A 13,845-nucleotide genomic window follows, 5' to 3' on the forward strand; every position below is an offset into this window, starting at 1 on the left:
GCAGCTCTGATTTTTTGCCTCTTCTCTGTGGCAGTGGTGGCCGAGGCCTACAGTTTTTATATATTTACATATTTATGTAAATCATCACACCAAACTGACCTAGAAACAAAGACAAAATGATAAAACTGATGGCTGTAACACAATTCTACAGGAGACTTCTGTGTCAGTGTGATTAAGTGTATTATTTCATAAAACGGTGATAAAGAACGGGGCAAACACGTCCAGCGGCCTCATGCAGTTTGTAAACCGTGTTACCTGTGTATTCTGGCGAACACATGCACGTGTAGTTGTTGATTCCATCAACGCAGGTGGAGTTGTTCTCACAGTCGTTGTCTTCACAGTCATCAATGTTGATCTCGCAGGCGTCGCCTTCGAAGCCCTCAGGACACACACACCTGAGATCATACAGACACACACATCCAAAAGTAGATGAGATAAACATGATGTAGGGCCACATGCAGAACACGGCTGCAGCCAGCTGTTACTTCCATTAGCAATATATCTGCTAATTATTCTCTTGAATGCTAGAAAGTGAAACATACCTGTGGCATTTTCCAACAGCCTCATTTAATGTCATAAAGTGTCACGTTTCAATTTATCAACAGCTTAAAGCTCAAAAGTGATTAGTTTACGCTCATTCATGCCAGGAAACAGCTTGCTGCTGCCACCTTCTTGCCTGTACTTGATTATGGAGATACTGTTTACATGAATGCCTCCACCCACTCTCTCAAACTGTTGGATGCTGTTTATCATGGAGCACTTAGATTTATAACAGGCTGTAAACCTCTCACACACCAATGCACTTTGTACTCAGACTCCTCCACTGCTATAATTTCATTTACAAATCCATCCTTCATTTGCTGTCCACATATTTATCCTCCTTCATGCCACGTAAAGACTTCAGTCATAGTCTACGTTCCCAGGACTTCACTACTTTTACCGTCCCCTCAGTCAGCACAGAGCTCAGCAAAAACAGCCTTTTCTTGCTCTGCTCCCTCAACCTAGAACTCAGCACAGCAGAGTCTGGAGCTGTCCAACTCGATTCCCCTGCTGGACTTCAAACGTCTCTTAAATACTATGGAAATATCTTTTAGAACTTGTTCTTGTTCTTAGTGTTCTTACATTTTAACTTTATTGCTTGGCACTTTTGCACATGTCTATGTTGTGTTTTGTCACGTCTGTCTGTCTGTAACTCAGTGTTATATTATATCATTATACTGTCTAGTGCAGGTCCCTTAGTGTTGTTTGTCAGTGACTCAATGCTGTCTTGTTATGTTATTTAAGGACAGGTCTCTCTTGAGAATGAGACCCCATGTCTCAATATGTCTCAATTACCTGTATAAATAAAGGCTAAATAAATAAAATTAAATTTACAAGAAACAAGTGAACAAATTTGAACATCTGAGACCAACAAATATTTGGTACTTTTGTTTGAAAAATGAAAAAAAAAAAAGATTTTCAAAACAGTTTGCAGTTAATATTGTGTGGATTTAACTAACTGACAAACCATTGCAGCTCTAATAAAGAGCACGTCCAAATGTTGGGGCCCTCTGGATATGAAAGACAAACTATATGCACACACACGCACACGCACACGCACACGCACACGCACACGCACACACACACACACACACACACACACACACACACACACACACACACACACACACACTATTCATGCATGCAGCACATAACAGCAGTATCAGCTCCTGCTACATGTAGAGAGTCATTATTCTGTTAATGTGAGCGTGCCTCAACTCCTTAACTACTACTCAGGTTTATTACTGCACACACACACACACACACACACACACACACACACACACACACACACACCATTCAGAGTGCTATATTATGGGTCTAATAAAGGGCTCTTATGCGGCACACACTCGCGTGGATTAATATCTCATTATATAGTCAGCGACAGCTCTTCGCAATGAATATTCCATCTCCTACACGGGAGAAGGAAAAGAAAGCGTTCAGAGATGGAAATACAGTCACACGGGGACAGACTGATGAGGAACAGTGACAGAAGAAGAACGGAGAAAGAGACAGAGGAAGAGAAACAGGAGGAGTTGTGATCTTCGCTGGTCTAATTGTCTATGTGGGTGGTTAAAACGTGCTTGGAGGAAGCAGAGAGGCGTTAGCTCCCCTCCCGTTAATACTAAACAGCCTAATGAAGAGAAGACGATCCTCGCAGCGGGGCTGTCCACCTCACAGACAATGTGAAAACAGAACCGCTCCCCTGAGTCATTTAGCTCCTGTAAATTCATTGCCACCTCTCATTAGTGGTGCAGTACCACTGATGGAGTTATTTGCAGAAGATCCACAGATCAGCCGCTTTGTCTTCCAGTGTGTTCTCAATAACTTCATATCTGATGTCTGACCGCCACATCTTTGTTTTTAGATGGAGCCTCCAGGTTTTTGCTAAAATGGTTAATTTTTAGGTAAACATAAAAGAATATTCAGGTTTGTGTTTTTGTAGCTGCAGGAGTAGAAAACATGAATTTATCTCTTTAAGCAGATAGAGCCATCGTTAAAATCACAATACCACACACTGCTACTTTAGTTGGCTGTAATTTGATGTTTTTTATTTGTATTTTAATGTTTTTGTCTTTGAAAACATCCGAAACCATGATGTAAACCTTACCCGGTGCAAACTTCACCTGGATGTTCCTGTATTATGTTTCTTTATAACAGTTCAGACACACAGAAAGATGTTTTAGTTTCAGGAAAGAATAATAAAAAAAAAAAAGAGTCACAGAAAGTCACAAAGATTCATTTCCTCAAGTGCATGAATTAGAAAATCTATTGAAAGAAAAAAATATGTGAGAATATGTAAAGAGGATAAAAGAAAAGTTTTTCAAAATATGAACTTCAGATACAGTTCTAACTGCTAACTGCTAACATGCTAACTGTAACTGTCCGCATGCAGTATGGTTTTCACTTGTATATAAATGTTTTAATTGCTGGTTTAATCTAAGTGTTTATTTAAAGCCACTACTGAGCTGAATAACTTAGAAAACAACTCTACAAGGCGCTTTAATATCAAAGAAGCTCTACAACAATTAGGTTGGAAGGCTCAGAAACAGCAGTGTCAAACTCATTTTAGTTCAGGGGCCACGTTCAGCCCAATTTGACCTCGAGTGGGCCGGACCAGTAAAACCAGAGCATAAGAACCTATAAATAATGACAACTCCAAATTTTTCCCTTCATTTTAGTACCAAAAAAACGTGCATTCTGAAAATGTTCAAATTTAATGAACTATCATTTAATGGTTAGGAAAGCTGTATTGCCATTACACAGTGAACTATGAAATTTCAGAGGATTTTCTCCCTTTTAAACATGCAAGATAAATAAGTTAAGAAAATAAAACAAGAATAAATAACTAAAATAGTGGAGTAAAAGACGTAAATAGAAATCTTTATGAAAAAATTAATAAAAAACAGGTCTAGAAATTATTTATAATGTACAATTTGTAGTTAATGTCTTCTCTGTAATTTTTTACGCTTTGAAAAGTCATCCAGTGGGCCGGGTTGGACCCTCTGGGGGCCGTATGTTTGACACCCCTGCTCAGAAGAGACAGATTTTTAAAAAAATTACCAGAACTGATGCAACAGAGGTCATGACACTGCAATTTGTTAATATGGGTCAAAAAACACCCAGAAAACACAAGATTCTACATTTTCCCAGAGGTTGCTCAAAATCATCCACCCTGTCAGGTAAATGCTCACACCTTTCAAAACTCCACAGCAGGCCTTCGGCTAAAACACATAAAGCGTAAGCCGGTTTCATTATCAGGGTTGAAACTTTAAAAACAGCCCTCTAGAACCGTAGTCGACATTAGATGCAGTTTTCACGGGTTGAAGAGTAACTTTAAACACAAGTGAGCAAATAATTGTGTGTGAAATAAGTTAAACATCCATCCATTATCTACCCATCCATCCATCCATCCATCCATCCATCCATCCATCCATCCATCCATCATCTGTACACTGCTTGATCCTCATTAGGGTCGTGGAGGGCTGGAGTCTATCTCAGCTAACTTAGGGTGAAGGCAGGAGACATCCTGGACAGGTCACCAGTCTATCACAGGGCTACATATACAGACAAACAATTCACACCTACAGACAATTTAGAGTCACCAGTTAACCTCAGCATATTTTTGGACTGTGGGAGGAAGCCGGAGAACCCATAGAAAACCCACACATGCACAGGGAGAACATGCAAACTCCATGCAGAAAGCTTTCAGGCCCAGGATGTGAACCAGGGATCTTCTAGCTGCAAGGTGACGGTGCTAACCACCGAGCCATTGTGCAGCCCCATCAGTTAAACAGTAAAAGCCAAAACTAGCCAGGTTGCAACATAAAAAGTGCATGTTTTGAAAGTCTCACCAGAAGTTGCTCCCTTCTCCTTCCTTCAGATGGCAAGTTCCTCCGTTCTGGCAGGGGTTACTGATGCAGGCGTGAATCGGCTCCTCACAGTTCTGGCCCTGCATGCAAACACAAACACACACATGTTCAGTGCTTTCAAAGAACAACAGCTTCCTACCACTGCCAAGTATCGCAGCAGCTGTCCTCTTCACCTAAAACCTTCAGAAATACATTCATCATTCAACGCTTGAATAAAATGCCTCTGTGTCTGTGTATATGTAGTATATAAGTGTCCATCTTTTAGGAGTTAAACCCTTGGACACCAAAACTGGGTTTGAAAGGCAAGTTATTTGTTTTAAAAAATGCCAAATCACATCATTTATCATAGCAATAAACTATAAGAACATTATTCTTGAACAGAGTTTTAATTTTCTAACAGTCCATGAAAAAATAATGGAAAATTAACAAAATCTAGAAACAATTTCATCAAAATCCCCATATTCTACATGCTTCATTCAAATATTTGCCAAAAATATGCTGTTTGCAGTGAACAGATTCTGTAAAAAACAAAAAAAGAATCTGCTGTCCTTGGTGCAATCAAGGAACCATTAGTGACTCAGTTACAACCAACAATTATGTAACAAAATTCAGAGACTCTTCAGCTGAACTCTGCTGAAAGGCAGGCTGTGACTACACAGGGCAGAGAGGAGAAAAGCATGGAAACAAAATCAAATTTAAATAGTAAAATATCTGTAGTATGTAGAGCTTCCATTTTCTCTTTTTTTCCCGTGTCCGTAACACCTGTGGGGACTTGTCGATTCCAGGTTTTTAAAGTATTCCGGGTAAAATTAATAACCAAAAAATTCAACTTTATTTATTTTTAATGATGTCTGGTATTATAACTGTGTCATGCTGGGCAAAAGAGATTTTTCCTCTATAATTTCACCCGTGGTTGTGCTGTTTCCATAGCGGTGACGGACTTTATATATTGCAGGAAAATGAGCCCACAGTGACTGTGCACAGAAAATCAGAGGGTTGAACTGACGACTGGAGGAAAAAAGCAGTTTTCTATACCAGTGTGACGTTAAGAAAAAAGGCCTGAGCAGGTGAATAGCACCCTTTCAGTGGTGTGTGTACCTTAAATCCGTACGGGCAGGTGCAGCGGTAGTAGTGCACAGGGTCATTGGCGCATGTGCCGTCGTTCTTGCAGGGGTTGGACAGGCAGGGCTCACATTTAGCCTGGATACTCATATCCACTGGGCCTGTGTGATGCACCAACCCACACAAACAAGACACACACACAGGAGAGATGATTAACATTATGTAACAATCTGCATTTAGGGGAGTAAGACGAGTTAGAATTACATACACTCAGACGACTGTACATTGTTGGGCATCTGCATAAACTTTACATGTCATCTTTCTCTACATTAAAGGTGGTTTGTTGCTCTATATATTTAAGTAGTTTTCTGAAATTGCAATTGGAATAATGAATATGATATAATGATAAAAAAAAATGCACAATCAGTGAATAAAAATGAAAAAAAGCACAATATTAACACAATATTCTGTAAGATTAGGCTGTGTGAATGTTTAAAGCAACCTTGCAGATATGGTTCTGTGTTATAAAGGAGAAAGATGACATTTTTAATGCAGGACCACAGCATGTACAGGAGACACACATATCCCCAACTCTGATGACAGAACATTTAACAATCAGAACACACAATGCTGGTCAGAACATGAGGGCTGAAAGGGAAGCAGAGCGGTTCAGTCCGGACAGGGTTGGCAGGATGAGGAAAACTGGGCTGGGAACATCTCAAACCGGGGAATTCGGGAATATAAAGAAAGTACTGGGATATGATTGGCTACTTTACCTGGCACCAGAAAACCACAAGGCCCGGGGACTTCTACAGTGCGTCAGTTAGATTAGGTCAAAAATAGGTTTCAGTCATGTATTCAGAGTTAATGTGATATAATAAGGTGTAAAGGTTAAGGTCAACAGTCAAGTTGCAGCCACAATCATGCTCAAGCAAAGTTTAAAATAACGTTGATTTTACTTTCCTAGGAGAATTTCTTGTTTTTTGGAATATACTTTTTTTTAGATAGCAATAAATTTGTAAATGACAACTTGTGGTCTCCTCTAGGAGTCCCCATCAAGTGTCTGTATGTTTGTTGACACAGCATAATAACTGTTAAAAGTTTGGGGTCACCAAGACAATTTCATGTTTTCCATGAAAACTCACTTTTATCCATGTGCTAACATAATTGTGCAAGGGTTTTCTAATCATCAATGAGCCTTTCAACACCATTAGCTAACACAATGTAGCATTAGAACACAGTAGTGATGGTTGTTGGAAATGTTCCTGTGTACCTCTATGTAGATATTCCATTAAAAATCAGCTGTTTCCTGCTAGAATAGTCATTACCACATTAACAATGTCTAGACTGTATTCGTGATTAATGTTATCTTCATTGAAAAAAATGCTTTTCTTTCAAAAATCAGGACATTTCTAAGTGACCCAAAACTTTTGAACAGTAGTATATGTAAATTGTTTTTGTTTGTTTTTTCACCTATTAACCCTCTGAACTCCAGACTCACCTGTGGTCTGAAAGTATGTTGTTTTGTAAAAACTGAAAAAATTACACCATTTATCAGAGCTGGAAACTGTAAAAACAGACAGAAGCATCGGATTTTCAACTTTCTAAAATTACGTTCCGTTGAGCAAAATACTCACATCAAAGCTTAAAATATCATTTAAAAAACAACCAAAAATAAATACTATTTTCTAACCAAATTCTTTGAAAACATATAAAAATCCAAACTCCTAAATACAACTGTGAAGCAATTAGCGATTCGTGTATGACCGAAAAGCCACGGGACAAAAAAATGTTGGAACTTTTTGGTTGAACTGCAGGCTGTTTACACTGAGCAGACAGAAGAAGAGTACGTCTGTGGTGTGTAGAGCCACCATTTTTCCCCCCAGTATAGAGTACGCTTGTGGACAAAAATGTTTTAGTTCCATATGTTTTTCATTTTTGTAAATAAAAACAAGTCTGCTTCTATTTTTTATTTATAAAATATGGCATTACAACTTTGTTATGCTGCAAAACATACATTTTTGAGAAATGGCTCCCTCTAGCCATTGTTGTGCTGTTTCTGTGGAGGTGCGGGACTTTATATTGTAGTGAAAAATTAGTCCACAGGATCAGGAAAACTCCTTGAGGTTCAGAAGGTTAAAGTATATTTTACATACAACTGTGTTTCTGAACGTGCTGGTATGTGCATGTGTTCCTGGACTACAGTCCTGTGTGTGTGTGTGTGTGTGTGTGTGTGTGTGTGAGACAGTGCCTTTACCTGTGCAGGTGAACTTCTTGGAGGGTGTGGTGAGGAGCAGTTTGTCGGTCATGTCACCGGGCCCAGCACAGCGAGCGATGCCGGGCTCCTTGTAGCCGCTCTTCACCCAGTCTGACAGCCACTGCATGTGGCAGTCACAGTACAGAGGGTTGGCACCCAGAGCCCTGCCAGTCAAACGGATGGAAAAATGAGAACACAGTTTAGTCATATTCAGAGAGAGCTCAGGAAAGTGAAATTGTTTCAAATTTGATATCGAGTGTGTTGTAGTATCAAATAATCTGAATCACACGCAAGATTTAAAAATGTAATTTAAACCAGCATATTCTTCAAATAAAAAGAAATGAAGTATGAGTATCATAGTGCTTGCTATGAGAGAAAACTCTGATATGAGTGAGGGTGGCTATGCAGGCCTCTCAGACTTTAGAATCATTTTGTTTGTTGTTTTAATGCTCATTATAAAATGATTGTTTGGTTAAAAGGGTAGATTACATAAGTTTATTATTCCTTCTGCTCCCTTTCATTCAGAAGTTTGGAAACCTTTTGTTTTTATATTGAAGTGTTTTTTTTGTTTTGTTTTTTCAATGAGTGAAATAAAAACTAACTAGCACAAAGCTAAAATATCAGGATTACTGACTTTATGTCTCCTAAGATAAGATGAGATGAGATGAGATGAGATGAGATGAGATGAGATGAGATGAGATAAGATAAGATAAAATAAGATAAACATTATTGATCCCTCACTGGGGGATTTCACAGATCCATCCATTCTGTTGTATAATACATAATATATAGACTATGAAGTGTGAAACTTCATTGAAAGAAAGAAAATTTGGAGTTAAATTCCTTTTGTGTAATCATATGCTTGACCAACAAAAGCGGATTCTGCACAAAGTCGTAGCCATGACAGTATATCCTCTTGACGCCTGAATTTATTTACGATATAAAAAATTCATTATTTGTGTTTCTGCTTTCAAGTTGGTGCCAAATTAAGTGGAGATTGTTAATTTGCCTATAGCACATAGAATAAATATATAATAATAATAACAACAGATATATAATAACGTAGGTCCCACTCCAACTGGTCCTATGAGAAACCAGTGCTTGCAAAAGGTTCCTAGGTTCGTACTGAATATGCACAAACAAGCATTGGGGGAATGGATATGCTATCTCGGCTGCAGTCTGAATGCAAGCGGTATGACGCAAATTTACGACGATCAGCGTTAAGGGGATGTACAAGGCTTCAAATATATATGTTGCAACAAATTCTAATTTGTGGATGCTTCACACACATGTTCAACCCAGCAACACAGATGTATTAAATCAGTTCAGCATCTGAGCACCATGTCCATTTTAAGCTCTAAGTTATGGCGTTGAATAATGTCCAAATCAGTGTTTTTGCATAAAATTATGATCTCACAGTAAAGGTGACCTTTGACCTTTTGGATATGCCAAGGATATGTTCATATATGCGACCAGTTCTTTCTAATGAATCCACGTTGCTGCTCAGTGTTTTTGAGAGCTCCCTCGAACAGCAGAGCCTTTGCTGCCAAATGTAACTGTGCAACTATTTGGGATAAATGGTCAGTTCCTTCATGCAAATGCCATGAACTGATCTGCTGTAGTGGTCAGAAAGGACCTTAGAGTCAGTCACAGGTTTGTTGCTGTATGATATTAGGCTCCTTTTCTGTGATCTGCAGCTTTTACAACTTGGACACTAGAAAAAAGCAGCAGCCTGTAATGAGAGCTCTCCATGGTGCTGATGTTAGTGACCGTCCTGGACACTGTTACATCCTCACTGTCACTCCCATCATCAGGTAACTCAGGAGTCATCCTTCATTTACGTCCACAAACATGGCACTCTCTATATAAACTTCTTATTTTTGTGATAACATGCCTCAAAGATATCCTCTGTAAACTGAAGTCAGATCAAAGTAACAGTTTTTTAGTGTCTTTCAGTTCTTAGTTAGATCAGTTTATTATTTTTGACAGGAGTATTTATATGTCTGATATGCTTCTTGTCAGAATGTGTCTTTATGACATTCTCAGTATATGCCTTTCTGCACTAGAGGCCTCACCACAGTGGGAGTTAAGTTTCTGTAAAGACTGATTTTGCGGCAAATCAGTTTAGCGGATTTCCTTCAAAATCTATTATTCAGCAAAGAAAGTAACTGGAAGAAACAGCTTTGCAATAGTGGCTACAAGGAATAACATTGTAGAGGAGGAAAGTTTTCTAGAATGCCCTCATACTGTATAGAGAAGCACTTGATTTACATATAAAATATCCGGATTTAGGAGTAAAATAAAAATTTAACAAAGGAGTGAAGGAGAAAAACATGGACTGTAGACGACTTTGTTGTTTCGTAGCTCCATATGTTTACAGAAAGCCTCATTAAACAGACATTTTTCTTTTGGATGATGATGACAAAAGGCTCTTTGGTGGTGATAATGTGTTTTTCTTTCATTTGCAATTTCATAAGGTGAGAAAGAATCTTCCATTCCAGAGTAAGACAATAATAACGATGTGTGCGTTGTACTCACAGGTGGGAAAGCGATGACAAGTCTTTGAAGGCTCCCTCAGGGATCAGCGATATGTCGTTACCATGGAGAGACCTAAGGCAAGGCCACAGAGATGCAGAAAAGAATTTGGATGTTAATAATTTCTTTAACAGCGGTTAGAAGAATCAAGACTGTCTTTACAACGTTTCTCAGCGTGAGGACATGTTGGATACTCACAGCAGACGAAGAGATTTAAGTCCATCGAACGCCCTCACTGGTATGCATCGCAGCCGGTTGTAGCTCAGGATTCTTTGCACACAGAATTAACACATTGGCATGGAGACAAATGCAGAATATTTTTTCAAGACGACTTCAAATGTAGCAAGGCACTTCAGACCACTGTCCTGTTTATGACATTTTACTGAGATAAGCAGGCAGAGCAGCAAATGCAGACACACAGTTTAACACACCCACGTACATGTCTCACAAGCACAAGCAGCCCATGTTTTTATGTGTTCACCTGATTTTTTTGTGCATGATTTTATTTTTCTGGGGTAATGCTATTTATAGTAGTTAGAAGTGGAAACATTTTTGCTGCAAGTTGGTACATCATCTACATTTAGGTGAAAACTCAGCTTATGGATGTATATAACATGCACTGTATTCCCCACTCCTTGGCTGTTTTAAAAAATAAATCTTCCATACTAGTGTTACGGCCACAGGTGACGTCTTGGTTCTGGGGTGAATTTTTTGGGCCTTTGTATAGGGAGATGGCATGTGTCGGCCCAGCTGCACTCCAGCCTTAGTTCTCCCTGCCTCCCGACCCGTCCGATTGGGCCACCACTCAGTTCCCTCCACCTTCAGTCAACCGGTTGCAGCCATCATGACACCTGGAGAGGATAAATCCTGCAACCAAACTCTCAGTTGAGGTGGCTGGGATTTAGTGTGACCAGTCTGCCCTGGTGCCTCTTTGTCTCTTTGTGTTTTGTGAGTTCTGTAGATTCCGTAGCCACTGAGGGGTGGCTACCCAGATGGTAAACTTCTGTTAGCAGCTGCTAATTCAGTGAGAGGTTCTCAAGTCTTGGTGAGGACTGCAGCCTCTGTTAGCAGCTGACTAACTACATGAGAAGCTACGTGTGTGTGTTTGTGTGTGTTTCGTAGCCACTGAGCGGTGGTGATTCGTGCCTTGTGTTTTGCTGGAAATGTGTTTTGAGGCACCAGTTTTATCTAGTTAAATCTGTGCACTAGTCATTAGTTTGTATTAGTTTCTAATGTTTGTGGTGGGTGTTGCTATTGTTTGCCTAAGGAGTTTAGTTGCTTGATTTAGCAACATCCACCAGTCTTGTTTTTCTTTGTTTAATCACTTTTATGTTAAATCTGCCACTGAGCAATAAATTGCTTTACCTAAACCAACAACAACTGGTTGTTTCTGCTACACCCAGCTGACTCTAGCAGGTCGGGTCGTAACACTAGTCTTATGGTAGTTGTATGAGGTCATCATTTTCTCATACTATTGGTTGTGTATTTTGACAATATTTTTTAGCTTCCTCAGTTGTTATGCGACAAAAACAAACAAAAAAAATCTATTTTTTTTGGTAACACTACACTCAGTGATTCCCACGAGTCACTGATGGACCAGGTGGGACATTATTTATGTGTGGCTATGTGACATCTGCAAGAAAAGAAGCTCCTTAGTGGATTTCTGCTGTTATTCTGTCATGAGCATCTTCCACCTGAACGCACGCACGCACAGACACACACACACACACACACACACACACACACACACACACACACACACACACACACACACACACACACACACACACACACACACACACACACACACACACACACACACACACACACACTGCAAAAGGACTGATGTAAAGCCAGACTCACAGGGTAAGCAGCTCGGACATGTTACTGAGGCTGTGGTTGGACAACGTGCTGATCTGGTTGTTACTCAAATCACTGAAAAGGAAACAACAACAGATACATAAAACACACACACAGGCAGCACTGTCCACACATGCGTGAAACAAATCCACACATACACAGACTATGTGCAGAACATAACACTCCTCTGTACAGGACTCAGACTGTCGGGTCAAGAACTCTGACAAGGATACCATTCTGTTAGTTTTGGTCTTTTAATGCAGAGTGCAGGAAACACAGGCCAAGTCACATATAATTATATATATTGTGTGTGACTGACTGTATGAAGTCTGTGATATCTGTGTGTTGAGTTCATGTGGGTGAGACTTACATGAGCGTTAAGTGTTTGTAATTGGAGAGCTCCACAGGAACCTGAGTGAAGTGATTTCCATCCAAGTATCTGAGAGACAGACAGACAGAGAAAGAGGTAGATTGGAAACAGAAGAGAAGGAGGAAAAAAAGGGGAAAATATGGAAGATGTAAAGGAGAGTTGGGAAACAGAGAGGGAGAAAATGAGAAGGGAGAAAATGAAGTTTTAGCCATGTGGGAAATTCCTCATATTCAGCAGTGTGAGCAGTCATTACTGCTACAGCCATAATAAACACTGGAGTTTAATATCCCCACAGGTGTCACGCACACGCACACACACACACACACACACACACACACACACACACACACACACACACACACACACACACACACACACACACACACACACACACACACACACACACACACACACACACACACACACACACACACACACACACACACACACACGAGTGAGACCCGATCTCCTTCAGTTTGTGGCAAAGCACTATTAATCCACCGTATTAATAAAGTTTTTGTTAATACTGGAAGAACCATGTTCCCCATAGGAGAAGCTGTGAAATGATAGAAAATACAGCTAAGTCTGCGTGCCTGATGTTTAATTTAAGGCTATAATTTTCTGTTAACCAGGGATTTTTTGCGTGGGATCGTGTGTGTGTGTGTGTGTGTGTGTGTGTGTGTGTGGAAATGTAGCTCTGAAATAAAATCCTCTGTGAGCCAACAGTTTGTATACCTGTGAGGCTGTGTTTTAACAGGTGTGTTTGCACAATGTAATAAGTTTAAAGTTTTTCCAAGGAGAAAAACTGAGACACAAAGGAAGCAGCTCAGTGTGAAATGGGTTATTTTTTGCTCTTTATAAGTGCTACTTAAATGTTTGTCCTTTTAACCCAGTATGACTCTGACCTGTATAATGGCTTTATCTCCTCAGGACCAGCAGGTGGACCACTCTCACTGTTCCCCTGCCTAGCTTAGCTATACATGTCCATGGTAAAACTGCAGAGCTTCTTTTTTTAGGCATCTGATGGTGCTGCTGACTCAATGACCCAAACACAAAGCCAGTGTTATAGAACTATCTTCAGTTACACAAAGAACAAGGAGTCCTACAGCGGATGGTTTGGTTCCCACAGAGCCTTGATGTGAACATCATAGAATCAGTCTGAGATCACATGAAGAGACTGAGGAACTTATCCAAGAAGTACTTTTTAAAAGGCTATGTAGACTGCCTTTCACTCAAAAATGTATTATCTATACAAATGCAAACCATCACTGTCCAAAGACAACTATATGACTCCATTTGATAATAACACAAATGTTCTAATTATTGCTCCACCAAGGAGGCGGAGCCTC

At 39.8% G+C, this 13,845-nt stretch overlaps 1 protein-coding gene across 18 annotated transcripts in view; it reads right to left on the bottom strand.

Annotated features, from left to right (window-relative positions):
• slit2 (slit homolog 2 (Drosophila)) overlaps nt 1–13,845 on the bottom strand; it is a 108,014-nt gene that overhangs the window by 12,618 nt on the left and 81,551 nt on the right. For 9 of the 18 annotated variants that reach the window (XM_035947875.2, XM_035947885.2, XM_035947880.2 and 6 more), the window contains 9 exons: nt 12,497–12,565; nt 12,130–12,201; nt 10,465–10,536; nt 10,270–10,341; nt 7,732–7,895; nt 6,251–6,283; nt 5,511–5,635; nt 4,395–4,492; nt 256–395 (listed from right to left, as the gene is read on the bottom strand). In XM_035947875.2, coding sequence (XP_035803768.1) covers nt 256–395; nt 4,395–4,492; nt 5,511–5,635; nt 6,251–6,283; nt 7,732–7,895; nt 10,270–10,341; nt 10,465–10,536; nt 12,130–12,201; nt 12,497–12,565 — 845 coding nt within the window. The remainder of the gene's footprint in view (nt 1–255; nt 396–4,394; nt 4,493–5,510; nt 5,636–6,250; nt 6,284–7,731; nt 7,896–10,269; nt 10,342–10,464; nt 10,537–12,129; nt 12,202–12,496; nt 12,566–13,845) is intronic. The other 9 variants (XM_035947888.2, XM_035947883.2, XM_035947886.2 and 6 more) reach the window with 2 other exon arrangements.

Source organism: Amphiprion ocellaris, chromosome 4 (genome assembly GCF_022539595.1).
Source record: "Amphiprion ocellaris isolate individual 3 ecotype Okinawa chromosome 4, ASM2253959v1, whole genome shotgun sequence".
NCBI classification, from domain to species: domain Eukaryota; kingdom Metazoa; phylum Chordata; class Actinopteri; family Pomacentridae; genus Amphiprion; species Amphiprion ocellaris.